The sequence below is a fragment of the Rattus rattus genome, chromosome 8 (assembly GCF_011064425.1).
Source record: "Rattus rattus isolate New Zealand chromosome 8, Rrattus_CSIRO_v1, whole genome shotgun sequence".
NCBI classification, from domain to species: Eukaryota; Metazoa; Chordata; class Mammalia; order Rodentia; family Muridae; genus Rattus; species Rattus rattus.
In genome coordinates this window covers 32144149-32170659 of record NC_046161.1, presented here as the reverse complement: position 1 = coordinate 32170659, position 26511 = coordinate 32144149, and the positions used below count along the sequence as shown (strand labels likewise).

Sequence of the window (26511 nt, the reverse complement as noted above, 5' to 3'; positions counted from 1 at the left end):
TCTTTGTACTAAAATAGCTATCTAGACTAGTTATAGTGCTGTGTTTAGATGTCAATTGAGAGATTCTAACTCAATGAATGTATGGATACTGGTCGTGAAAATCTGATATCAGTCTCTGGCATCTTAATGCACACACATGCACATGCACATCTTGTGTGTACACCCACTCATATGAACTCTAACTATATACACACGCAAATGGCATAAGCCCATTTACTTCACAGAACTGAGCCATGCTGTGTTCTGATTTGTTTTGCACCAGGATTTGCTCTTGACAAGAAAAGAATCCTCAGATAGCATTTCCATCTTAAACTTAAAACTCAGCATTTACTTTTTTGTCTAAGTACATTTTAGGTTTGGGTTTTACACACCTGACCCTGTGTCCTTACGAAATGGTGCCTGTCAACTAAAACATATGTCTGTTAGAGGATTTCAAATCAGTTTTCACAAATGTAATATGTCATGTGAAATAAGAATGAAGCAAAACTTCTAAAAATTGTAGAATAATCTTGTTAAGGCAACTTTAAGCACATTTGATAATCCTATAAATATAATAAATAAAAATGGCTCACGTTAGTACAAATACTTTTATTCGGATTGATTTTTCAGTGTATATTTTCAAGCAAATATCTTTTGAAATATCATGGTCTACATAAAAAAAATCACAGATTAAAGATTCATTTTATTTCAAATATACATACTATGATTTTTTATGTTATTGCCTCAGAACTGAAACAGTCTTTCCTAGTGGAAAAGGTAAGGCTTCTGATTTTAAGGCAGTTAACAATATTCACAATTCACTATCCTAAGAATATGTTACAAGTAAATGGTCCCTGAAGGAAGAAGATTTTATGTAGAGCTAACTGCTTGTTAGTGACAGACATTCAGTGAACCATTGTTCATCATGGGCTGGGCTTATCTAAGTAGTGTAGGAGCACACAAGTCTCCCATATTTCTGTCAGTATCCCAGCATCTAGACTTCTGTGAGCAACGTACTCCAAAATATATTGTGTTATCAGCTTGACATATGTGCAATTGATTCTTTGATCTGTTGTTGGTACTCTAGGTAGAATAACTGAAAGTTTATCCTGTGTCCTCAGAAAAAGTCTTATGATGTACATGAAGAACTATATATTCTGACTTGATTCCAGTCCTGTGAAAGTGCTATACAGTACAATTGACTGATGTGTTGTGTGTCTGCCTAAGTTATTTTCCTCTACAAATAAATATGTCACATGAAGTAGGCTCCTTAAATATACTTTGAACTAAGAGAACACTGTCCTAGAAAAATGATGCATAATCATAAAAAATATTACTCTGTCTCCCATGTCTGTGCCTCTTTAATATGTACACTATAAGAACATGTATAGTTTAAAAATTGGATCCTAAATCTTTTTGATTATCTCTATAATAGGCATCATTGCTAGATCCATTTTTGACAGAATCTCAACTTTTAAAATCATTATGAAACAATATTACAGAAGGTCTGTCTATTTTTTCACAATCATCTGCCTTTGTATTTCTTTATGAAATGCACAATGAGTATGATAAGAGTCCCTGATTCATAAGATATGTAGCCTTAAAAAGTCACATAGTTATTTCCTTATCCATATACCAGATACATGATAAAATAAAAATACAGATATAGATATTATTGTTGATCCCAAGAATCAAACTCATATGCATGGTCTTTATCTCTAAACCTTAAGCATATTTGTGGTTTGATTTTCAGAGGAAGCAAATAGATTGTTATTCCAAACTGCATCCTTCATATGTAAACAACATAGGAAATAAATGGCCTTGTGTTCTGTAGCCAGAAATATAAGCATGTCTTTTAAAAACAATCATAGACCAATCCATATATCAGAGAAAAACGGTGACAATTTCAGTTCGATTCAACAAGATAATCAGACTGTCTGTGCATTATAAAAATTGTGATGTCAGACAAGGCTAATAGCATTCTTAGAATCTTGTAAGAATCAAATATTATTTGAATAAAGTACAGAGTTTTGTTACAGATTTTAAACTAAAGTCTAGACTAAGGAAAACTCTCTGAAGTGCCCAAATTAATCTTAAAAAAAATGACAACTATGCTATATCTACTTAGTTGTCCCCTTTAATGTCATCTATGTAATTTTGGTAATAAAACTCCAAATTGTCTAAGGAAACAAACAAGCAAAGAAAATCAAAATTGTCTCTGAAATGCAAGAAAGAAAGGAAAAAGTCACAAAGGACACACTTTTTGCTTTGCTTACATAGAGAAGGCACAAAGAAAAAAGACCTAGATATTGTTATCTTTAGGAAAATAAAGAAAAACCTGAGACTGGGTCTTGATGTGATATTGAAAATGATCAACATCTTGGAGTCATGTGAAAATGAAAATAGCTGGTGGAAAAAAAATGAGACACAATAGTTACATTTCATAGTAGCTGGGAAAAAAAGAGATTACAGTGGAAATTTTTTCCAGATTCTAAAGAGAGGAAAAGAAAACAGAAGAGAAGAATGAAAAGACAGAGAGGATAAAGCAATGCAGTAGGACAGGACTATAGAAGCACAACTGTTCACTCAGCTTGTGATTCTTTGCATTGTTCTCTTCACAGCAAGTTTGACATCTTTGTTCCTGAGGCTGTAAATGAGAGGATTCAGCATGGGTACCACAAGAGTATAAAATATTGATAAAAGTTTCCCCTGGCCCACAGTGTCAGCAGATGTTGGTTTGACATAAGCAAGCAGTCCAGATCCATAGAAGAGACTGACAGTTATGATGTGAGACCCACAAGTGCCCAAGGCTTTGGACCAACCCTTACCTGATGACATATAAAGGATATTGGAAAGAATCATAGCATATGAGACCAAGATAATGATGCTAGATAAAATGATAATTGCTCCAACCACAGCAGAGCTCACAAGCTCATTGACATAGGTGCTAGTACAAGAAAGCTGAAGGAGGGGAAAGATGTCACACATGTAATGGTTGATGATGTTAGAATCACAGAAACTGAGTCTGATCATAAAACCTGTGTGAGCCAGGGCACCAGCAAACCCCATCAAGTAAGATCCAAACACCAGCAGACAGCAGATCTTAGGGGACATGACAGTTATGTACTGGAGGGGATGACAGATGGCTACATAGCGATCATAGGCCATGGCTGTCAGCACATAACATTCAGAGTTGACAAAAAAGCAGAAGAAAAAGAGCTGACTCATGCATCCAGCATAGGAGATGGTGTTCTCCTCTGAAATAAAACTCATCAGCATTGTGGGGTTACAAACAAATGAATAACAAAAGTCAATGCAGGACAGGTTGAAGATGAAAAAGTACATGGGAGTGTGAAGGTGTGAATTTAGGCAAATGAGATTCATTAAGCTCAGGTTTCCCACCACAGTGGCCATGTAGTTTAACAAGAAGAGGACAAACAGGGGCACCTGGAGCTCTCGTTGAACTGTTAACCCCATAAGAATGAACTCAGTCACTGAAGAGTTATTTGCTATAACTGTTTGCTTCATGACTTGCATCTGTAATAATCAGAGAATAAGATGTCATTAATAAGTATCCCATCATTGATCCCAGAATGAGAACTAGAGTTCCTGCTTACTAAGTTTGGTACTTAGTGAATACTAGCAAGGAATACAAATAGTACTTCTACTTATGCTTTTTCCTCAAAAAGCCCCATTTCCCCTTTTCTCACACCCATTTATCTCCATGCATCCAAAAAAAAAATGGAGAAAGAACTCCAATGTCTCTGAACATTATTATTTCCCTTGGCTTTCTTAGACTTCACTATGAATTAGTGCAAAAGAGTATAAGATAACTAACCCACAGAGGATTGAAGAGAAATTGTTAACGTAAGGATTACTTACTGCTCACCTTGGTTTTCTGGAGCTTTCTCTGCTATCAAAACGCATGATGTATTTCCCTTCACTGTTCTAAGAGGGATAAAGTTAACTAATAAGGCAGGTTATAATCATTAGTATACATATGCCTGTGGCATGGTAGGAGTAGTGTAACAGGGAGTAACATGAATCTGCATTTGAGTACTCTTCCTGAACTTTCTTTTCACATAAAGGAAAGCTAATCACTGTCTTCTATGAATCTCTAAAACATTATTAAGTTAAGTGAGAATTTGTATTGTAAGACCAGGATGTCAGAGAAAATTCATTAGTAGTCTTTGAAATTATTCTGTTTGTTGTGGGACTTCTTCCCATGTTGGGTGAGCCCTTGAGGGTAGACATCACTGAGCTTGTGTTTGCATCCGGTGTGATAACTAGTGTTGGATGTTTAGAGGTGATCTGATTTCCCAGTAGGAGATCCCAAGCCTTAGGGCAGAGTTGTGACTAGTCACCTTTCTTATTCTACTCATTATATTACTAATAACTCTGAAATAAATGTCTAGGGAGATGCCTTCTTGCCATTTATAATTTTCCTATGATTACAGTAATAAACATAGACCAATGAGTAACAGTACAAAAAATTAATACAAGATTTGCAATTCTATATAAATTTAAATCCAGATTTCGAACTTTGTAACTACAAAACTTCAGACTTCCTTGGTTCTTGTTTTGTATAATTGTAAAACACACTTATCAAAATGATTTGGTTTTATATCAGTGTAGAATTCTTCCCTAGAGTATATAAACCTGTGGTTTAACTTTTGCAGTGCAAAAAAAAAATGATTATACTGTTAAATAAAACAGTGATCTTGCTGTACAATTCAATGAAATGAATAACAAATGTATTAGAACTCTCCTACATGTGTGAGGAAGGACTAAGTGTCAGCTACCCTTTTTTACACATTTTTATTCAGATGAATTGTTTCTCAGCTTTGGCACATTTGGCATTTTTACAGGTATCTTGTGGCTCCTTACTATGGAGTGGAGCCAAAACGGTATCCAGGGAATGCAACCCATCCATTTTAATATTACCTTTCCTCATCACATACACCAGTTAACACCAAAAAGGATTTCTGTTTTTATTTTAAGACATTCTGTGACTGAGAAAATTAAATGCCAAAGCAAGGTGAGCCATTAGGGTGAGTACTTTGAAGTTGAGAAGATGATACATTTATATCAAATTCTAAGAACAATTATCAAGCTGTTCTCTCCTGGATGAAATTAAAATGTCATTTTAAAACAGTATATATTAAATATCAAAGGGTTAAAACTTCGTATATAGATAATTTGCATGGTTTCTGGGCTTTCTATCAATGGATCAACAAATCATGGACCAGTTTTTTATTGAGATGATAAAGTTTCTACACAATTTTAATTCATACCTAAGAGATGATATTTTATATTGGAAATAAATGATATTATGAAATTATTTGTGTCATATAAATGATTTATATTCATATAAAACAATTTTACTAATCTTATATGAATACTACATGTAATTTTTACTTGGGTTCTGGGGATGAAACCTCTCAAACTTAACTATGTCCCCAACTCTGATTTACCTATTAATTTTAATTTTTTTGTCGATTTTGTAATTATTAAATATTTTTGTTTATATTTAAAAAGATGTTTGTATTAACATCTTTTTAAATATATCTAGATTACAGTTTCACTTCCCTCTACTCCATCCAGTTCCTCCTTGCCACCCCTCACATCTGGATCCACTCCCTTTCTGCCTCTTACTCGAGACAAATATGATTCTAAAAAATGACTGCAAACAAAAAGATAACGAGATAAAACAAAAAAAAATCACATCAAAATTGAGCAAGGAAAACTAGCAGAAGAAAAGGAGCCCCAAGAAAAGTCAGACCCAATCAGTTACACATTCAGTGGTGCCAGAAAAATACTGAATTGAAAGCCAGACTGTATATGCATGGAGCTTGAGGCCGACCACTGTCGTCCCATGCTTGGTACTTCATTCTGTGATTTCTCTGAGTATAGCTCAAAAGACATAGAGGCCCTTGCTCACCTGCTGTCCTCCATACTTGTTGCATACATGTACCTACCTTCACCAGTATAGTGACGTCATCCTACACATACGCTTAGGCTCTTACACTTTTTCTAGTTCTGCTTCTGAGGGGTTTCCTGATACATAAGTGGGGAGACTTGACGGTGATATCCCATTTATAACTATGTATTCCGAAGTATTACTCTCTGAGTAATGAATGACCATGTGTCTCTGAATTTGTTCCCAACTGCTACAGCAGGAAGCCTCTTTGATGGTGACTGAATATCATTAAGAACAGTATGAGTCATTTTCTTGTTACTATTGTTTTTAGACCAGTAGTATTTGCTTTTATCCCGGTTTTATGAGCTATCTAATCCCTGATTCTTGGTCCTAGACACAGTGCTAGTTATGACTTCTCTCTTCTGGGATGGACTTTAATGAAACCAGACATTGACTGATTATTCTCACAAGCTTTGCATCACTATTGCATAGCATATTTTTTAGGTATGACAGATTATAGATTGAGGGGTTTGGGATTGGGTTGGTTATTATGTATTATTTTGATAGTACTCAAAAGAAAGGCATATCTAGATAAAACATGCTAGAAAGTAGGGATGAAGTTTTTATGTGGGGACAAGCTTTCCCTCTCTGTGTTCAAGGAGTTGTATGGGTCTTTTCTTCAAAATGTACACCTTGCTGCCAGTCTGTGGAGAGCAATCTATTGTCTTGGCAATAGCTGGTTTATTTATGAATTTCCAAGGGAATGCTTTGGCCAACATCTCAGTTGTATGTGATCAAGTCTCATCACTTGACACATTTCTTGGTGACTAAAGATGGCCAGTTAAGAGTCTATCTACCTCATTATTTGGAGACTTTATTATGATCACCTTCATATACTTTAGGAAGCTCCTACTGCACCATACCACATGTCAACTGTCCCTCAATTTTCTCCCTGCATTCTCTACCTCAAACCTGCTTCCCCTCCATAAACCCCTGATACTCCCATTCAAATTACCCACCCTCAGTCCACTGATAGATTCTATTTTATTACTCCCTCCCAGTCTCTTCTTCTACATTTAACCTTTCTGGGTGTATGAATTGTGACTTGGTTATCATTTGTTTAACAGTTAATATCTATATAAGTGAATGAATATCATAATTATCACTTGTGTCTGATTTATCTCAGTCACTGTTTTTTTTCTAGTTCTAACCATTTGCTTACAAATGTTATCATGTCTTTTTTTTTTTTTTAAAACAACTGAGCAATAGTCCATTGTGTAAAGTACAAGATATTTTCTTCATCGATTCTTCTGTTGAGGGACATCTAGGTTGTTTTCAGTTGTTGGCTATTGTGAACGGAGCAGCAATAAACACGGTCAAGCAAGTGTTCCTATGGCAGTATGAAACATCCTTAAGGAGTGGTAAAGATGTATGCTAATGTATCTAGATTCCTAATTTTGTGAGGAAATATTACATTAATTTATACAGTGGCATTACAAGTTTGCACTCCTACCATCAATAGCTTATTCCACATCCTCAAGAGCATGAGACATCAGTTGTGTTACTGATCTTATCCATTCTGGATATAAGATGGAATCTCAAAGTAGTTTTGATTTACATGTCTGATGTCTAAGAATGTTGAATATTTCATCATGTTTCTTGGCCGCTTGAGTTTACTCTATTAAGAATTCTGATAGATCTGTACTACATTTTTTTTTTTTTGGTTCTTTTTTTTTTTTTTTTCCGGAGCTGGGGACCGAACCCAGGGCCTTTTATGCTTGCTAGGCAAGCGCTCTACCACTGAGCCAAACCCAACCCCTACATTTTTAATTGAAGAAATCGTTGCTTTGGTATCTAGGCTTTTGAGTACTTTAATACTTTGGAAACTAAGTCTCTAATGGGGAGTTGGTAAATATCTTTATTCATTCTGTAGGCTGCCAATTTGCCTAATGACTATATCCTATGCCTTACATAAGCTTTTCAGTTTCATGAAGCTTCATTTATTTATTGTTGATCAGAGTGTCTGTTCTGTTCAGAAAGTCGTATTCTGTGTCAATGAAATCAAATTAATCCGTACTTTTTCTTCTATCACGTATGATTTATCTGGTTTTATGTTGCAGTAAAAATTAAAGGGAACGTTTTCTATCAGTTCCTGGGTGCCAGATTCGCTCCCTCCAGCTTCTACTGTGCCACGTGGTCTGAAAGCCGCCCTCTCTCAGCTGAATCCCTTCTAACCACCCTCTCAATGCAGTCCCCTAGGTGGTAGTTACCACGCCTGGCACACGCACACACACGCACACACTCACGCACGCACTCATGCACGCATGCATGCACGCACACACACATCTCGTTCTGTGGGCCCTTGCCTGTATTAACTCCACGGGGGCAACAGAACCAGATCTACACACTGCAACTGACTCTCAGCCATTTCTTTCACATGCTGTCCTCTTTAGCGCGGTAAATCAAAGTACCAGAAACTTGTAATTTAGCAATTAGATTTACATGTTAAATTCTCAATCCACCATTCTTTCATACAATAAATTTACTGCCAGCTGATAAAAATATAAACTGCCCACCTAGACAAGATAAAATCGATGTAGTTCACCTAAATCTGAACCATCCTCCTCTGTAGACTCCATGTTCATTTCTTTTGGCCTCCTCTCTCCTTCCTGGACTTTTTCCCTATCTACCCTTCCTTCTCATCCAATGATAGGCTTCGCCTTATCATGGACCTGTCCTGCTGCATAATGACATCATCCAACAGTTTTATGTTGAGTTCTTTGGTCCTTTAGAAGCTGAGTTATGTAAAGGTTGGTGACTATTAATCTGTTTGCATTCTTCTACATTCAGATATATGGTTTGAACAGTACTAATTATTGAAGATACTGTCTTTTATTTCCAGTTTGTATTTCTGGCTTCTTTATGAAAAAATAAGGGGTCCATATGTATATACATTTATGTCTGGGTTTTTAACTACATGTATTTATCAACACATTTGTTTTTATGCAAATACCATGTGGTTTTTCTGTAGTTTATCTTGAAATCTAGAATGGTAGGACATACAACAGTTCTTTTATTGTTCAGGATTGTTTTTAGCTATTCTGGGTTCTATGTTTTTCCATATGAGGTTGAGAGTTCTGTCAAAATCTGTGAAGAATTGTTTTGATATTTTGATGGTAATTGCATTAAGTCTGTAGATTATTATTGTGGGATGGCCATTTTTTTAACTGTTAATCTTATAAATTCATTGGCATTGAAGATCTTTCCATCATCTGATAAATTCTTCAAGTTCTTCCTTGAACAACTTACAGTTTTTAATAAAACATATATTTTACTTGCTTGGTTAGAGTTCCCCTAAGATATTTTATATCATCTGTGGCCATTTCAAAGGGTAATGTTTTCCTCAATTTTTTTCTCAGCCTGTTTTGGCTTTGTAAATATGAGGGCTACTGATTTTCTCTCTCTCTCTCTCTCTCTCTCTCTCTCTCTCTCTCTCTCTCTCTCTCTCTCTCTCTTTCCTTATTTTTTTAGTTAGTCTTGTATACAGCCACATTGCAGAAAGTGTATTACCTGTAGGAATTTACTAGGGAAACTTGTCATCTACAAATAAAGATAGTTTGACCTCCTTTTGTCTTTTGGTTCAAGCTAAACTTTCATGTACTGTATTGAAGAGGACTGGAGGACATGCACAACCTTGTTTTATCCTGATTTTAGTGAAATTCCTTTGAGTTTCTCTCCATTGATGTTGGCTACAGGGTTGCTGTAAGACGTCTTTTTTTCATTCTAAATATGTCCTAATCTGTCCAGGAATTTTATCATGAAGGGGTGATGGATTTTTTCAAATGTCTTTTTTATTTATATGTAATGAGATGATTATGTAGGTTTGTGTTTAAAAAATTATTTACATGGTAGATTCTAATTGCTTTTTGTATATTGAGTCATACTTGCATCTATGAGATGAAAGCCTACTTGATCATGGTGGATGATCTTTTTGATGTGTTCTAGGATTTAATTTGCATTTTTATTGAAAAATTTTGCATTTATATTAATAAAGTAAATTGGTCTGTGATTCCTTGTTAGGTCTTTATGTGCTTTGGGTATTAGTGTAACTGTGGTCTCGTACAATGAGTTAGGCAACATTCATTTTTGAGGAATATTGGCACTAAATCTATTTGAAAGTATTATTTTATGTTAAAATCATCTAGCCAATGGGTTTTGGGTTATGAGAAAATTTTAATGACTAATTCAATTTTACTAGGAATTAGAGGACTGTGTAAAATTTATCTCATCTTGATTTAAGTTTATAAATAGTACCTGTCAAAAAAATTATCTTTTTCTTTTAGATTTTTTCCATTATATTGGAGTATAGGCTGTATAGTGGGTCCTTATGAACTTTTGGATTTCCTTGGTGTATGTTGTTATGTCTCCCTTTTCATTTCTGATTTTTTTTTAAATTTGGATATTCTAACTTTTAGTTAGTTTGGATAATGGTTGTCTATCTTGTTCAAAGAAAAAACTCTTTATTTTGTTGACTCTGAATTGTCCTTTTTGTTTCTATTTTATTGATTTCAGTCCTCACTTTGATTGTCTTTTGATATCTATTACCGTTTTTGTGATTTCATCTTAATGTTTAGAGATTTCCCCATGGGATATTAAGTTGCTAATGAGGTTTCTCCAAATGTTATATGCTACCAAATGCATCTCAGAACACCTTTCAATGTGCTCCGTAAGTTTGTGTATGCCATAAATTCATTTTCAGTAAATTCTAGTTATTAATTTCTTTACTTCTCTCTTTACCTTTTTTTATTCATAAAGAGTTGTTCAGTTTCCATGAATTTGTAAGCTTTATGTTGCTTCTATTCTTGTTTGTAACCAACTTTATTCTGTGTTTGTCTGATATGATGAAGGGAGTCATCAGTTTTATTATATCTGATAAAGTTGCTTTGTGTCTGGAGAAAGCTCTATGAGGTACAGGAAAGAAGGCATAATCTTTTGTGTTTGGGTGAAATGCCCTGAATGTATCTGTTAAGCTCATTTGTTTTATGACTTCTTTTGGCTCCAACATTTTTCTCCTTAGTTTTTGTGTGGATGACTTGTCTTTTGGTGAGACTAGGGTACTGAAGTCTCTTACTATCAGTGTGTGAGAATCAATATGTGATTAAATAATCATGTTTCTTATACTAACTTGAGTGTCTGTGTTTAGGCTGTATATGTTAATAATTGTAATGTCCACTAAATGGATTATTTTTCTTTAATGAATAGTGTCCTTTCATCCTGTCTTATTAGTTTTGATTTAAAGATTATTTTGTTAGATTTTGAAATGGCTTTCTTCTTAGCACCATTTGCTTGGAATATTGGAGAAGTCCTAATACTGTACGTTAAGGTAATGTCTATTCTTGATGTTGAGGTATGTCTTTCAGATGCTGAATGAAAAAATCTTTCTGTTAGTCTGTATCATTTTATTTAGGGGTATTGAGGACACTAATATGAGAGATGTTTATAAATAATGATTATTTCTGCTATTTTGTTGTTGGTGATGGTGTTAGTGTTGCTAGGGTGGTGGTGGTGGTGGTGGTGGTGGTGGTGGTGGTGTGTGTGTGTATGTGTTTCTTTGCTTTCCATCTTTTTTCTTTTTGCTCTGAGATTATTTATTACCTCTGTTTTCATGGTTGCAGTTAACCTTAGGTTTGAGTTTTTCTTTTAGTACATTCCATAAGACTGCAATTGTAGGTAGATATTGTTTAAATTTGGCTTTATTATAGAATATATTTTTTTCTTCACCAATAGTGATTGGACACTTTGCTTGGTATAATGTACGGGCATTTGTGGTCCCGTAGAGTCTGCAGCACATCCCTCTAGGTACTTCTGACTTTTACAGTCTTTATTAATAAGTCACGTATAACTGTAATAGGTCTTCCTTTATATGTTACTTGGTCTGCCTTGTGGCAAGTGCCTAGCAGCTGACTTAGAACTGATGTGTAGCAGGAGACTGTTTAATTACAACAAAGCATTGAGAAAGTCCATGGTAGGTTGGCATGATGTGGTTTCTGCCCAGTACTCTGGATGTCAAAGTAGAGAAATTCAATGAAGCACAAGTAAAAGGTAGGTCAAAGGGATTAGAGGAGGAACAAAGGCATTAAGAGATGCTTTGAAAAGCTCTATTATTTTATAAGTCATTAAAAAAGAAACAACAGTTTCCTTAATAGAGAGGTCCTAGTGAAATACAGGTCTGAGGAAGGAGAAATGGATGTACAGGATCCCAGGAAGAATGCTGGAAGCAGAAAAGTTTAAGCAGGGATGGAGGCAGGAGAATGGGCCAGGTGGTTAGAGGAGAAACAGAGATAGTCAGGGACGCATGGAAATGCTATATGAAAACCTAGTATTTTGTAAGTCTGTGAAAAACAGAGGAGTTTCAAATAAGATATGCAGTATTGCTGCTCTTGAAACCATGAGATATTAAACAAAACTCCCAGTGTTACGTATAGGATACTTCCTTCTCAACTCTTGTTCCACTGAACCCCAGAGGCTCGAAAACAATACAGGAGTTGACAATTCTTCTGGGTTATCCACCAACACTCATTTCTTCCAATTCTGAAAAGCAAGATGTCTGAAGTAATAGAGTATTGCTATCAAATTCTGAGAGGTAACTAAGGGTCAGAGGAATGCTCCACATTACAGGGGAGATTCTTTTTAACTCCATGAATAACAACTCAAAAGAAGGCTTCCCAAACATGGAAATGAAGTTTTTGTGGGAACTAGCTCTTAGAGTATCTACAAACTTGATAAACTGACAAGGGAGAAAACAACCGATTTTCCTACCTAGCTTCAAAGCCTATGAATAACAATGATCATCACGGCAAGATATCCCTAAAGGTGCAATGGTGGCACCAACCAAAGGCTGTCTAATTGTCTTAAGTCCTACATGACATGAGGGAATTGATTCCTGATACTTTAAACCTACCCAAACAACTAACCATGGCTGGTAAAGTCATGAACTGGACAGGGAAAACTAGTACTGTCACTCTCCCAAACCAGTATAATTTCTCACTACATTCAACAAACATCCTCATTCCCATAGGTACTCACCATCATAAAAGACACTTCTGTTTGCAGCAGAAATTTGCATTATAGAAATGTAAAGCTAAGCAAAATGGAAAGAAAGACTAGGTATGGGTTTCCCCTCCCAAATGAATACGTAATCCCTAGAACTAATATACCAAAGCCTCACAGGACATCAAGGATGAGGGCTGGAAAGATTTCAAGAGACAGAAGTTCAGATGTTTGCTTTGAGATAGTATCTTCTTTATATGATAGGGAGTTGTACCCAGGAAATCTCAAAAATGTGGCGGCAGAAAAAAGACCTGCACAACACAAACAATTGCAACATTTGACATGCCAAAGTGGCTATATGAAATCTCACAAGTCTCCACTCCTAGAGGAAGAGCTACCAGCAATGAATAGCTGCTGATTACAGGAGAATTCTGTTTTCTTCTGAGATAAGTTCTCTCATAGAATATTTGATCCCAAATAGTCAGCTATAAAAGTATGTAAGTAATTCTAAAAGAAAAAAACTAGATCTATTTACATATATATGCAAATGTTTTTGTTATATATATGCATATGTGTTAAATAAATATGTCATTAATTTGAGAGAGAGGTGGGGGAGCACAGGAGGTGTCAGGGAGAATAATTAGATGCAAATTATATATACATGTATATATATATCATATATTATTCATGAACTCTAAATAAGTAAATAAATAAGTAATTGAAAAGTATGTAGAAAACTAACCCCATAAGATCTCTATGTGATGCTAGTACAGGAGTAAATTAGACCCATATTAATGTAAAAGGTATATATAGAGAGGAAAAATGTAACTTCATTTTATGGAGAAAGATAATAAGACATTAGAGCGGGCATACTCTTATCCCACTCTGGGCATATTCAAGAAATAAAAATGAAGAGAAAGAAAGTGTGCCATAAAAGAAGCTCACAGGGAAGAGAAGTGAAGAGAAGGAGGTAAATTGAAGACATGGATTATATCTACAACCCAAACACTTCACTTAGGTTGTGACTCTCTTTAGTGTTCTCTTCACAGCAAGTTTGACATCCTTGTTCCTGAGGCTATAAATAAGGGGGTTCAACAAAGGCAGCACAAAAGTATAAACTACTGAAAAAAATTTCCTCTGAACTACAGACTCTGATGATGATGGTTTGATGTGGGCAAGCAGGCCAAATCCATAGAAAAGGGCAACAGTTATTATATGAGAACTACATGTGCTCACGGCTTTGGACCAACCCTTGGATGATGACAAATGGATAACATTGATAAGAATCAAAGAATATGAGGATACAATAATGAGGCTAGACATAACAACAACCACAGCCACAGAAACAGAACTTACCAGCTCACTGGCATGGTTGCTACCACAGGAGAGCTCAAGGAGGGGGAATGTATCACACATGTAGTGGTTGATGACTTTTGAACCACAAAACCTGAGATGAATTATACACCCTGTGTGGACAATAGCAGAAGAAACACCCATCAAGTGTGCAGCAAGCATCAGCAGGGAACAAGCCCTGGGAGACATGACCACTGTGTACAGCAGAGGCCTACAGATGGCCACATATCTATCATAGGCCATGGCTGTCAGCACATAGCACTCGGAGTTAACAAAAAGACAGAAAAAAAACAGCTGGGTCATGCATCCTGTGAAGGAGATGGTGGTGTGTTCTGAGACAAATCCCATCAGCATTTTGGGGGTAAAAACAAATGAATAGCAGAAGTCAATGAAGGACAAGTTGAGGATAAAAAAGTACATTGGTGTGTGAAGATGTGAATTCAGACAGATGAGAGTCATCAGAGTCAGGTTTCCCATCACAGTGGCTGTATAGTTCACCAAGAACAGGACAAATAAGGGCCATCGGAGATCAGGCTGGTATGTCAGTCCCATAAGAATGAACTCAGACACTGAAGAGTCATTTTCCATCCTCATTTGCTTCATGTGCGGTGTCTGTAGAAACATCAATCAGAACCTGGTGACCTTAGCAAAGAAACCTGCATCTTAAACACAGAACAAGAACGGGATTTCAATGTTTCCAGTCTCAATGTTGTCTATAGGAAAACAGCAAGACATTCAAAGAACATGACCATCACTTATGCTCAAGAGCTGACCCACAATGAGTGATTCTCTCTGAGATAATGCCAGGAGAAATGTTGGTGAACATTTCCCCCATTAATTAGTATCCATTAATGAATCAGAGCAAAAGAAGTCATCCAGGGGCCCACTCCAGATCCCATGATTTATAAAGCTTTGTATACGAAGGGAAAGTTTTCGATCCATGGGTGATTCAGGGCTTACCTGTTTCCTGGCTGATTTACTGCTGTTGAGGCACAGTATTCCAGTGTCCTAAAGATTCTGATGTTTGATGATAAATGAGTTACCTCCTATCAGAACTGGTTCATCACTGGATTTTGAAAACCCATACAGTGGAAAAATGACATGATTTCTAGTTGAGAGTTTATCTCGATTATTCTCCTTACCTGCATGATGGAATAAAAAAAGAACACACAAGAAGCTACAAATATCTCCTCATTCAGATTACAATCTCTCTGATCAACCAGCACAGAAAATTATTCTCACCTTTATGATTTCCTGCCAGGTTGCATGAACCCCTTGATGATAGAAACTTCTGAGCCTATTTACCATAGATTCCATAAACCTAACAGTGAATCTTCAGGGATTTGAAGCTCTATTCTATTTTTAATTTCCCTCCACGAGTACCTAGTTCCCAGGGCAGAGTTACATGTTCTCCTTTGGGAATTTTTACACTATGTCAGAACAATTCTAATAGAGGAAAAGCTAAGAATATAATCACTTGCCATTTCTGAGGATTTCCTACAATCTTCTTGGATTTAATAATAAGTATGAAATTCTTTAACTTTTAGCAAACATTTTGTAAAGACTAGAGTAAAGAATAAAGAAGGAATTTTAAATGCTTCTAAGTTTATATCCCTGTGCGTGACCTTTCTTACCTGCCAAATAGTAACATATCGTGCCTGACCTTTCTTTATAATTATAGTTCCATACTCCTATGTGTAGATATAAAATAAGGTTCATAAAACAGAGACTGGCATACACATCAGTGTTCCTCTATGTTTCAACACAATGGATCTAATTTTATGCTAGTGAAAATACATCCTTTTTCAAGAAATGCAATTGGGAAAACTCTTTATGTACCTAGGTTCCCATCTTCTGCTCCACAAAAAAGTCAATTCAAAATTTACCAAAGTCCTTTAAATAAAATAAAATTTTTCAAATTTCTAGAGTTAAATATCAGCAGTATGCCTCAGTGTCATAATATGTCATTTTGAATAAGACTGCAGTAGTAGAAAAACCAATCGAATTAATAAATGGAATTAAAGAAAATTCAAAAGTTTCTTCACAAGAAAAATATTTAGTGAAGTGATGGCAATCAGAGTAGAAGAAAAATATATGACAGATATTTAACTGACAGGAACCTAAAAAACAAAGAATAATAATTGAAGGAATAATAGTTGATGTAGCAAATGGTCAAGTAAAAGCTGGGAATGGAGCAGACTAAAAGAATGCTTGCCGAGTATGATGGAACCCTTACTTTGATAACCATTGTTGCAAAATATAAACAAACAAAAATAATTAAATGAGCTAATGAATTGAAAACAAGTCCTCCAAAAATTATAATAGCTAATATACAAAAATATTCAATACCCTTTTCCATCAGGAAAATTACAAATCAAAACTATGTGAATAAGTACATGGAGTCTCCAGCCTGTAATCCTTGCATGTGAGACATGGGAATGCGGATTTTTAGAAATTTTCAGATAGCCTTGATTACTGAATAAGTCCTGATGGGATCAGCAGGAACATAGAAGAAAGACAACACCAACCACAACTACCACCACCATCATGGCAGAATAAACACACACACACACACACACACACACACACACACACACACACACACACCCATACACACACACATTGGGATTCTATCCGCCTCTATTCTTAACATCTGTCAGCAAGAAAAATTAATATCTGGCTAGGATGATAAGAGAAAGCATCCCTTACAAAATTGGTGGAAGGGTAAAGTAGCGGAAACACAATAGAAATGATTGTGTAGGTTTCTCCTGAAGAGCTTAAATGAGATCTCTCATGCGATTCTGTTTTGTCATTCCTGGCATCCAATAGCTATACCTACATACCTGCCTTTACCAGGAAATTCCTCACTGTAGCTGAGTTAAAGAACCATTATAGAAGCATAGAACTGAATTAGTGGATAAAGATTATATTGTGGATTCATGATGGAGTGTTGTCTATTGAAGGAAATGGCATGGAAGTTCAGACAAGTCAAGAGAAATACTAGATTCAGAAAGACCATATTTTCTCTCCTGGGCAGAACCAAGATTGAAGAGAGCATGGTGTGGGCACAATTTTGTATGTTATTTACACAATAAAAATATATGAAAAACCATTAGTTTTAAAGTCAATATATTTGGATTGAATTATTTGAATTATTTTTAACATAGATAATTAGTAAATTAAAGCATCAGATGTATTACTTTATCCTAACTAGTTCCCAATAACGATACAAACAAAACAAAACAAAACAAACACAAGATTCATTTTCAAAGCTTCACCTCAATATATGGCAAGTCTACTTATTTATAGTAAATATCCTCAGCTAATCTGGTTACCTCCCAGCCAAGAATTCCAATACTGGCAATTAGGGATTCTATTGATCAGCAAAATTCTATGAACTTACCTTCCTTCCTCTGGTGGCAGCTCTTCCCTCTCTACCACTTCTTTACTTTTCTGTCTGAACACTCTCTCTCTCTCTCTCTCTCTCTCTCTCTCTCTCTCTCTCTCTCTCTCTCTCTAGCTCTTGATCTCTTGATGTCTTGATCTCTCACCCTCCAGCTCTCTCACTTTCTCATTCCCTAGTTCTCTCTTGCTCTTTCTATCTCTCTTTCCCTCATTGGCAAAAGCCCCACCTTTTTCTTTCTTCTGCCCAGTCATTGAGGGGTTAGCATTTATTTGTCAAAGTATAAAAGGTAAGAATGAATTGCTAACACAAACTTGAGACAGAAGATTCTTGGCATAAACATTACAATGCAGTGTACAGATTTAAAGGAGATATGAGGGCAGAGAAATCAACATTTGAATAACACAAGGATAACCTTTGCACAATGCACAAAAGCATTGTCTTCTAGAACTTCATTGTATTTCTCATTCTTTCTCTACACCATCTTAATCCCCAGCAATCATTAATATTTGCAGGGTTACTGAGAGTTTACCCACTTTACATAATAGTGGCACTGGACTCGTCTGGTATACAACCTATGGAGGTTGGGTTTTCACATAGCAATGTGTGTTTAAGACTTCTCCACATTTTTTCAAGGCTCAGTACCTAACTTCTTATTCTATTATATGGAATGCACTACAGACTGTTTGTCTAGCCATGTTTTTAATTATATTTTAATTATTCAATATGTATTCTGCTGACTGTTCCATCCCTGTCAGTCCATCCCCCTATATTTCCTACATTCACCCTTTTTTTCCTAAGTGGGTAAGGGCTCCCCTGGGTACCTCCCTATCCTGGCACTTCAAGTCACTGTGAGGCTAGGCAATTCTTCTCCTACTGAGCCCAAACAAGGCAGTTCAACTAGAAGAACACATCCCACATACAGGCAACAGTTTTTGGTACCAAGTAAAGTCCAAACTGCTTATCTGTTACATATATTTATTCAGGGATACATAGGTTCAGCCTGTGTATATTCTTTGGTTGGTAGTTCATTCTCTGTGAGACCCAAGGGTCCAGGTTAGTTACCCTTGGTCCTGCTAAGACTGAACCCCCAGTGAATGTGATTGTTGGGGGGAGGGCGGCAATGGGGGGAGGATGGGGAGGGGAACACCCTTAAAGAAGGGGAGGGGGAGGGATTAGGGGGATGATTGCCCGGAAACCGGGAAAGGGAATAACACTCGAAATGTAAATAAGAAATACTCAAGTTAATAAAAAAAAAAAAAAGAATAACATAATATGTCTTCCTCGAGAATTCCTATCCCCTTAGGGGTTGCAATTCTTTCTTCAATTCTTCCATAAGAGTTCACAAGCTCCATCCACTGTTCGGCTATCTGCAGTTGTCTGAGTTACCTACTGGGTGAAGTCTCAAAGGAAAGCCATGCTAGACTCTTGTCTGTGACATAATAGAGTATCATTATTAGTGCCAGGGAGTATTGCTTACTCATAGAATGGATCTCCTGTTGGGGTGGTTATTGGTTGGTCATTCCCTCAGTCTTTCCTCTATCCCTATACCTGCCTTTCTTATAGACAGCATAAGTTTTGGGTCAAATACTTTGTGGGTTCCCACCCACCTGTTGAAGAATATCTTGGTTGGCTGTTCGTATTGAGAAAGATGAGTAAAGCTGATATACTCACCTGCAAGTTTTCTCTTGTACACTTGTTTTCAAACCAGTCAATATCAGTAATCTAGGAGCAGATTGACTATGAGAGAAAAGGATAATTTGCTTTGTTTTGTTTTGTTTTGTTTGTTGCTGTTGTTGCTGCTACGGCTGCTGATGCTGTTGTTTTGGTTTAGTGTGGTTTTGGTTTGGATTTTAGGAAAAGGAGAGGATAAAGTTGGGTGGGTAGGAAGATAGGGAGGATCTGGAACAAACTTCAGGAAGGGAGAATACAAACAAAATATATTGTCTAATTTTTTTTTTCAATTAAAGAACAAGAGCTACCACATTCTCTTCCAAAATGATTTTCATTTTAAATTCTCATAAAAAGCAAATAACATTTCCCATTCTTCCAGATTTTTCAATATTGAGATATCTTGGGATCAGGATTTTCTTTTCAAGTTTAGTCCTCCCAGTAGATATAATATACTAATAGTTTTATTTTGTAATTTCCTAACTTCAAATATAATTTTTTCAAATGCTGATATTCCATCCCATTATGTTTTTTGATGACATGATTATTCAGATTTTTGCCTATGTCTTACTATTGTGTTTCTTTGTGATTGAATGCTTATTACTATTTACTTATTGATGATAAGCATTTCTCATGGGATATAATCCATTTCAAAAATACTCTCTGTCATTGTATGGTTTGCTTCAATTTATTTCTTGACACAAATGTAGTGGGTTGTCCTATTGCTGCTTGCATTCTATAGCTAATTTGGGACCCTAAGTGTGACAAAGACAAGCGACTCTGCATATAACACACTGAGAGATCTGGCCCCCCAGTTAATTGTGATTGGTAAAGATCCCAACGGCCAATAGCTGGGCAGAAGACACATAGGTAGGGTTGAGTATTCATGGGCTTGGGAAGAGAGGATTATGAGGAAAAGACCAAGAAATGGAATCCAGCTGCCATAGAACAGAAATTAAAATGGGAGCGGAAAGGCAAAAAAAAAAAAAAAAACCAGAATAGTGAAAACAATTCTTAACAATAAAAGAAGAGCTGGGGAATCACCATTCCTGACCTCAAGCTCTACTACAGAGAAATCATGATGAAACCTGCATGGTATTGGTGCAGAGACAGACAGGTTGATCAGTGGAATAGAATTGAAGACCCAGAAATAAAAGCACACACTTACACACACTTGATCTTTGACAAAGAAGCCAAAAATATACAATGGAAAAAAGAAAGCATCTTCAATCAATGGTCCTGGTCTAACTGGCTGTCTGTATGTAGAAAATGAAAATAGATCCTTATTTGTCACAGTGCACGAACCTCAAGTCAACGTGAATCAAGGACCTCAACATAAAGCCAGACACACTGAATAGAAGAGAAAGTAGGAAAGAGCCTTGAACTCACTGGCACAGGGGGAAATTTCCTAAACAGAACTCTAGTGGCTCGTGTTCTAAGATCAAGAATTGAGAAATGGGACCTCATGAAACTGGAAAGCCTCTGTAACTGAAAAACATTGTCACTAAGACAAATTGGCAACTTACAGATTGGGGAAAAAAATCGTCACTAACCCCACATCCTACAGAAAGCTAATATCCAAAATATATAAAGAACTCAAGAAGCAAACCACCAAAAAATCCAAGCAACCAAATCAAAAATGGAGTGTGAAAATCCCAAACAGAGGAATCGTGAATGGCTGAGAAGCACATAAGGAAATGTTCAAAGTCTTTAGTGAGTAATGCAAATCAAAAGGACTCTGAGATTCCACCTTACACCAGTCAGAACAGCTAAGATCAAAACCTCAGATGACAAGTAAATGTTGGAAAGGATGTGGAGAAAGGAACATTCTACCATTACTGGTGGGGTTGCAAACTAGTACAATCATGCTGGAAATCGATTTGGAGCTTCATCAGAAAATTGAAATTAGATCTACCTAAAGACCAAGCAATACCACTCTTGGGAACATACCCAAATGATGCCCCGTCATGCCACAGGGACACATCTTCCACTATGTTCACAGCGGTCTAATTGTGATAGCCAGAAGCTGGAAATAACCCAGATGTCCCATGACAGAAGAATAGATACAGAAAATGGGGTTCATTTACACAATGGAATATGACTCAGCTATTAAGAATGAGGACATCCTGAGTTTTGCAGGCAAATGGAGGGAACTTAAAAATATCATCCTGAGTATGGTAACTCAGACCAAAAAGGACATGCATGGTATGTTCTTACTAATAAGTGGATATTAGCCAGAAAAAAAAATACAGACTACCCAAGATACAGTCCACAGAATTCAAAAGGTCAACAAGTTGAAGGGCCCAAGTGAGGACACCTCAGTACCACTTGGGAGAGTAAAGAAAGCAAACACAATCGGGAAGAAAGGAAGGGACCCTGGAGGGAAAGGGGCTGGAGGTTGGGGAAAAGGGGAACATTATCTGGTATTGAGTGGGGGGAAAAGGGCTGAAGCCCTGAGGGCCAACAGAAAGAATGGAAAGAGGCAACCTCAGTAGTTAGGAGATTAAAAGGACCTTCCAGAATGTACCAGAGACCTGGGAGGTGAGAGACTCTCAAGATTCAAAAGGGGGAGATCCTAGCTGAAATGCCTTACAGTGGAGAGAGGAAACTTATTGAGATCACTCCAGTAGAATGACGGGGCATTAAGTGAGGCATGGGGTTGCTATCCCACAGTTAAAACTCTGACCCATAATTGGTCCTGTCTGAAAGCACTGCAGGAATGGAAATGGAAAAGATCGTGAGAAAAAGAAGGTCATGAGACAAGCCCAAACTGTGATCAAGCTAAAGGAGAGACCTCAAGACCTGACACCATTACTGATGCTATGGGTCACTAACAAAAAGGAACCTCTCATGACTGCCCTCCAAAAGACCCAACAAACAGCTGAGTCAGATGCAGATATGTGCACCCAACCAATGAACAGAAGCTGCTGACCACTTTGTTGAATTAGGAAAAAGCTGGAGGAAGCTGAAGAGGATGGCAACCCTGTAAAAGGACAAGGGGTCTCAATTATCCTGGACCCCCAAGATTTTTAGACAGTGGATCACCAACCAGACAACATATACTTGCTGATATGAGGCCTCCAACACATGTACAGCAGGGTACTCCTGAGTCTGGATTCATTCAGAGAAGATTCACCTAACCCTCAACACACTGGAGGCCCTAGGGAGTTTAGAGGTGAGAGGTATGTGGGATGGGGACATTCTCGTGGAGACAGGAGGCAGAAAGAGGTATGGGATGTGGAACAGTCAGAAGGTGCACCAGGAGGGGAATAAAATCTGTATTGTTAAAATTAAAAAAAAAAGAAAAAGTATAAGCTCTATGCAATAGTGATTTATAACCTTATACAACCCCTATCTCTGTAATAGAATATATTCTTACAAAACCTTCAATCTCTGTGATAGTTTTTATTTTCTTACAGTACCCCATCTTACAATCATTGGGAATAATTCTCCTGAAATTCACTTTATTTCTTCAGAAGTTTGTTTCTCTTCTGTTCATCTCTTTCTTTTTTTAAATCTTTTAAAGAACAGTTGATATAGAAAAAAATCACAATCAAATAAACCTTTATCTGACAAAAACTTATATAGATAGAGTTTCACAAGGGCTAGAGTTTTACTCTTGCTAATAGGGCAGGTAATTAATGACACCTATACTAAAAAGAAAAAACAAAGTAACTCTTTCACCAGTAGGCATGGCACAGAAAATGCACTAAAACCAATTCTACTACAAGCTACTATGTAATTTACAACAGTGTTATGTATAATATATATATGTACATTTTTTCAATCTGCTGCTCTAAGATAATCAAAAATAATCATGAATACATAGTCTGAATGTTCATAGTCTGAATGTTGCAAAGTCTGTAGTCAGTTTGTCTGAATTATTCAGGCCCTTCCTGCAGTAGCATCTCATGTCAGAAGTACACAGTATATGGTGGGAGTAAGAGTCATGATGCAAGTAGGAAAATGAGCAGTAGAGGAACAAATAAATTATTTTTATACATCCATAAAAATGATTCCAGATCTTTAATAGGTTCATCAATGCAATCAGGACAACTGCTGTCAGGATTGATCATCTCTTAAAAACACTGCAAAGTACTTTACACTGACAATTTCATTTCATAATGGTTTTCAGGGGAGAGATTTAAATTATGGTAATTTGCTCTTACCATCAAAGAACATTTGAAAATTAAAACATTTAAAAGCTGTTATCATACAACAGCACCCAAAACCAAAACCTTAGGAATATCTCAGAAAGATATGAGCATCAGAGTTGTTGTCTGTTCAAAATTGTTTCATTTCATTACCTTTACAATTTATTTACTTATATATCTATTTTCATTTGTGTGTATACTTGTGTGTGTGTGTGTGTGTGTGTGTGTGTGTGTTTGCACACATATGAACTTGCCTGTGTATGCTAGAGTTCAAGGACTAGTTTATTTTCTGGGGCATCATATGCCTGTTATTTCAGTTTACTGTTTGTCTTTGACCAAGAACTTGATTATTAAACTAAGATTGCAAACCAGTGAGCTTAAGGACCCACCTATCTGTAACAGTACAGTGTGGTCATTGGAAATGGCTTTCTTCCATTACACTTTGGGTTTTGGTTGAAGAGGGGTGAGGGTCAAGAGGCTCTCTGTCTTGCATGCAACTCTTTTTTTTTACTGTGTTATCTTCCCAACCTGGTCTTTAATTTTAAAATAGTTGATCAATTAGGACAATTATACTATGCTTCTTCCAGTGAATGAAAGAACATGACTTTTTAAATGTTGAATATGCAGAAATATTTAGAAAATCAAAGATGAAGGAAATTATTAGTACCTTAAAATTCATTGGGCAAGGTCTATTGACCTCCCATTGTGGCTTTCTGTGTGTAGAATTAATTTGAAGATTTATGATTTAAAAGTCCATTGTTATTAGAAAATGGTGAGTGCTTCCACTTCTGTGATTGTCATTTAGTAGGTTCTTTCCTTTGTCATTAAAAGTCTTGTTTGAAATGGGAAAATATCCTTAGTTCACATTGATTACCACTAGTAAGTCATTAAGAATAACTTTCAGGGGTTGGAGAGATGGCTCAGAGGTTAAGAGCTCTGACTGCTCTTCCAGATGTCCTGAGTTCAATTCCCAGCAACCACATGTTGGCTCATAACTATCTGTAATATGATCCAATGCCCTCTTCTAGTGTGTCTGAAAACAGCTACAAATATACTCATAAAATTAAATAAATAAATCTTTATTTAAAAAAAAAGAATGACTTTCATAGAACATTTGTGCTATAATGAACTCTATCTATTCCAATGACTTGAGGAGGCATCATAACCATCATTAATAACACATAGATGGAAAGTCTCTATTTCTAGTGTTGCCAAGTTATAGGGATGCTCCTGATCTGAGGACATTACTTTGGAAAGCCCTTACTTATATTTCTCAGAGGAACACTGCATAGTGAGAATAGATTAGTGTGACCACTATGCTTCCAAGTTCTATACTCTGTCATGTATAAGGCTAAGTGGTTCACTATAGAATAAATTTTCTGGAGTATTTCAGCTGTCACTGTAAAATCCTCACCACATTCAAGACATCTTCATTTGGTTTCATTATAAAAACTGTGCCATAACCCACTGTTGGACAAAACTGTACAATAAAAATGGATGCTAAAGATCTGGAAAACATGGAATACATTGTTTATGGATATCTACAATTATGCAGCCATGTTATTAAACACTCTGGTAGTACAACAAGTGGGTGACTGAAGCAACTGGGAACATTTTCAAATCATGTCAAATGACCTATGGTCACCAAAGAAAGTAAATCAGGAATAAAGGCAGATTATTTAAATCACAACCTAAAAAAGATAATAACTATACCATCCAATGAGAGACTTTAATTTATTATTTATGTAATCTTTATGTGGACTTGTTCTGACAATTAATACATTTGAAACGTGATACACTGATAATGAAAGTGAGAAGTTATTTACTTACCGATGTTCTCAAATCATTGAAAGGGTGAAAGAAAGCTTTCCAATGGTAAGGATCAAAGAAAACCTACTAAAAATTAACAAGTTACAAATTATCTCCCCTCACCTCCCCCACACACAATACAGTGAAGAATCCAGAAAAATATATTGACCAGTGCACAGTAACTCTTGGACGTTATAACTAAAGGATCGAAAGGTAAAAAGGATACCAAATTCTTTTTAAAACTTTCTCTTGGTTAAGGTTTTTTTCAGAGCAGTTTTAACATCTTTGTTCCTTAGGCTATAGATTAATGGATTCATCATGGGGACCACAATGTTATAAAACACAGAAGATATTTTCCCCTGGTCCAAAGACCCAGATGAGGAAGGTTTTAGATACATATATGCACATGATCCAAAGAACAGAGAAACAGCTATTATGTGGGAACTACATGTGCTGAAGGCTTTGGATCTGCCTGCTGTGGAGTTTATTTTGAGGATGCTTGAGAGAATGAAGCCATAAGAGGTAAAGATGATAAGGGTGGGTACAATGATGTTTTTTCCTGCTACAATTAACACCTCTATCTCATTGACATAGGTGCTGGTACAGGAGAGCTGCAGCAAAGGGAGGAGGTCACAGAAATAATGGTTGATAGTGTTTTCATCACAGAAGGTCAGTCTCAGGACACATCCAGTATGAATCATGCCATCAGAAAACCCCACCAAATATGAAGCAATCATAAGATAAGAACACACCTTAGGAGACATGACAATGTTGTACAAAAGTGGATTACAAATGGCCACATAGCGATCATAGGCCATTGCTGTCAGCACATAACATTCAGATATAACAAAAAAACAAAAGAAGTAGAACTGAGTCATACATCCCTCATAAGAAATAACATTCTCCTTTAGTACAAAGTTCATCAGCATCTTGGGTGTGCCAACGGAGCAATAACAAAGGTCTATGCAGGACAAGTTAAGGAGGAAAAAGTACATGGGTGTGTGAAGGTGAGAATTCAGGAAAATCAAGATGATCAAAGCCAAATTCCCCATTGTAGTTATCATGTACATCACCAGAAAGAGTAGGAACAGGGGTATCTGTAGGTCAGGCTGGTTTGTTAATCCTACCAAGATGAACTCAGTGACCAAGGAAACATTTTCCAGAGCCATTCT

General features: G+C 36.4%; 3 protein-coding genes across 3 annotated transcripts; all 3 read right to left on the bottom strand.

Annotated features, from left to right (window-relative positions):
- Window positions 1-2565: 2565 nt before the first annotated feature.
- LOC116907366 (olfactory receptor 143-like) lies at window positions 2566-3519 on the bottom strand. The gene has a single exon (XM_032910317.1). The coding sequence runs from the start codon at window positions 3514-3516 to the stop codon at window positions 2566-2568; it is 951 nt and encodes a 316-aa protein (XP_032766208.1). The 5' UTR covers window positions 3517-3519.
- Window positions 3520-13963: 10444 nt separating this feature from the next.
- LOC116907603 (olfactory receptor 143-like) lies at window positions 13964-14926 on the bottom strand. The gene has a single exon (XM_032910654.1). The coding sequence runs from the start codon at window positions 14924-14926 to the stop codon at window positions 13964-13966; it is 963 nt and encodes a 320-aa protein (XP_032766545.1).
- Window positions 14927-25575: 10649 nt separating this feature from the next.
- On the bottom strand, window positions 25576-26511 carry LOC116906780 (olfactory receptor 8B3-like). Its single transcript, XM_032909631.1, has one exon. It carries the CDS (start codon window positions 26506-26508, stop codon window positions 25576-25578), a length of 933 nt encoding a protein of 310 aa, XP_032765522.1. The 5' UTR covers window positions 26509-26511.

Coding starts and splice junctions, on each gene's coding strand:
- LOC116907366 (XM_032910317.1), bottom strand. CDS start 3,516: ATGCAAGTCATGAAGCAAACAGTTATAGCAAATAACTCTTCAGTGACT.
- LOC116907603 (XM_032910654.1), bottom strand. CDS start 14,926: ATGTTTCTACAGACACCGCACATGAAGCAAATGAGGATGGAAAATGAC.
- LOC116906780 (XM_032909631.1), bottom strand. CDS start 26,508: ATGGCTCTGGAAAATGTTTCCTTGGTCACTGAGTTCATCTTGGTAGGA.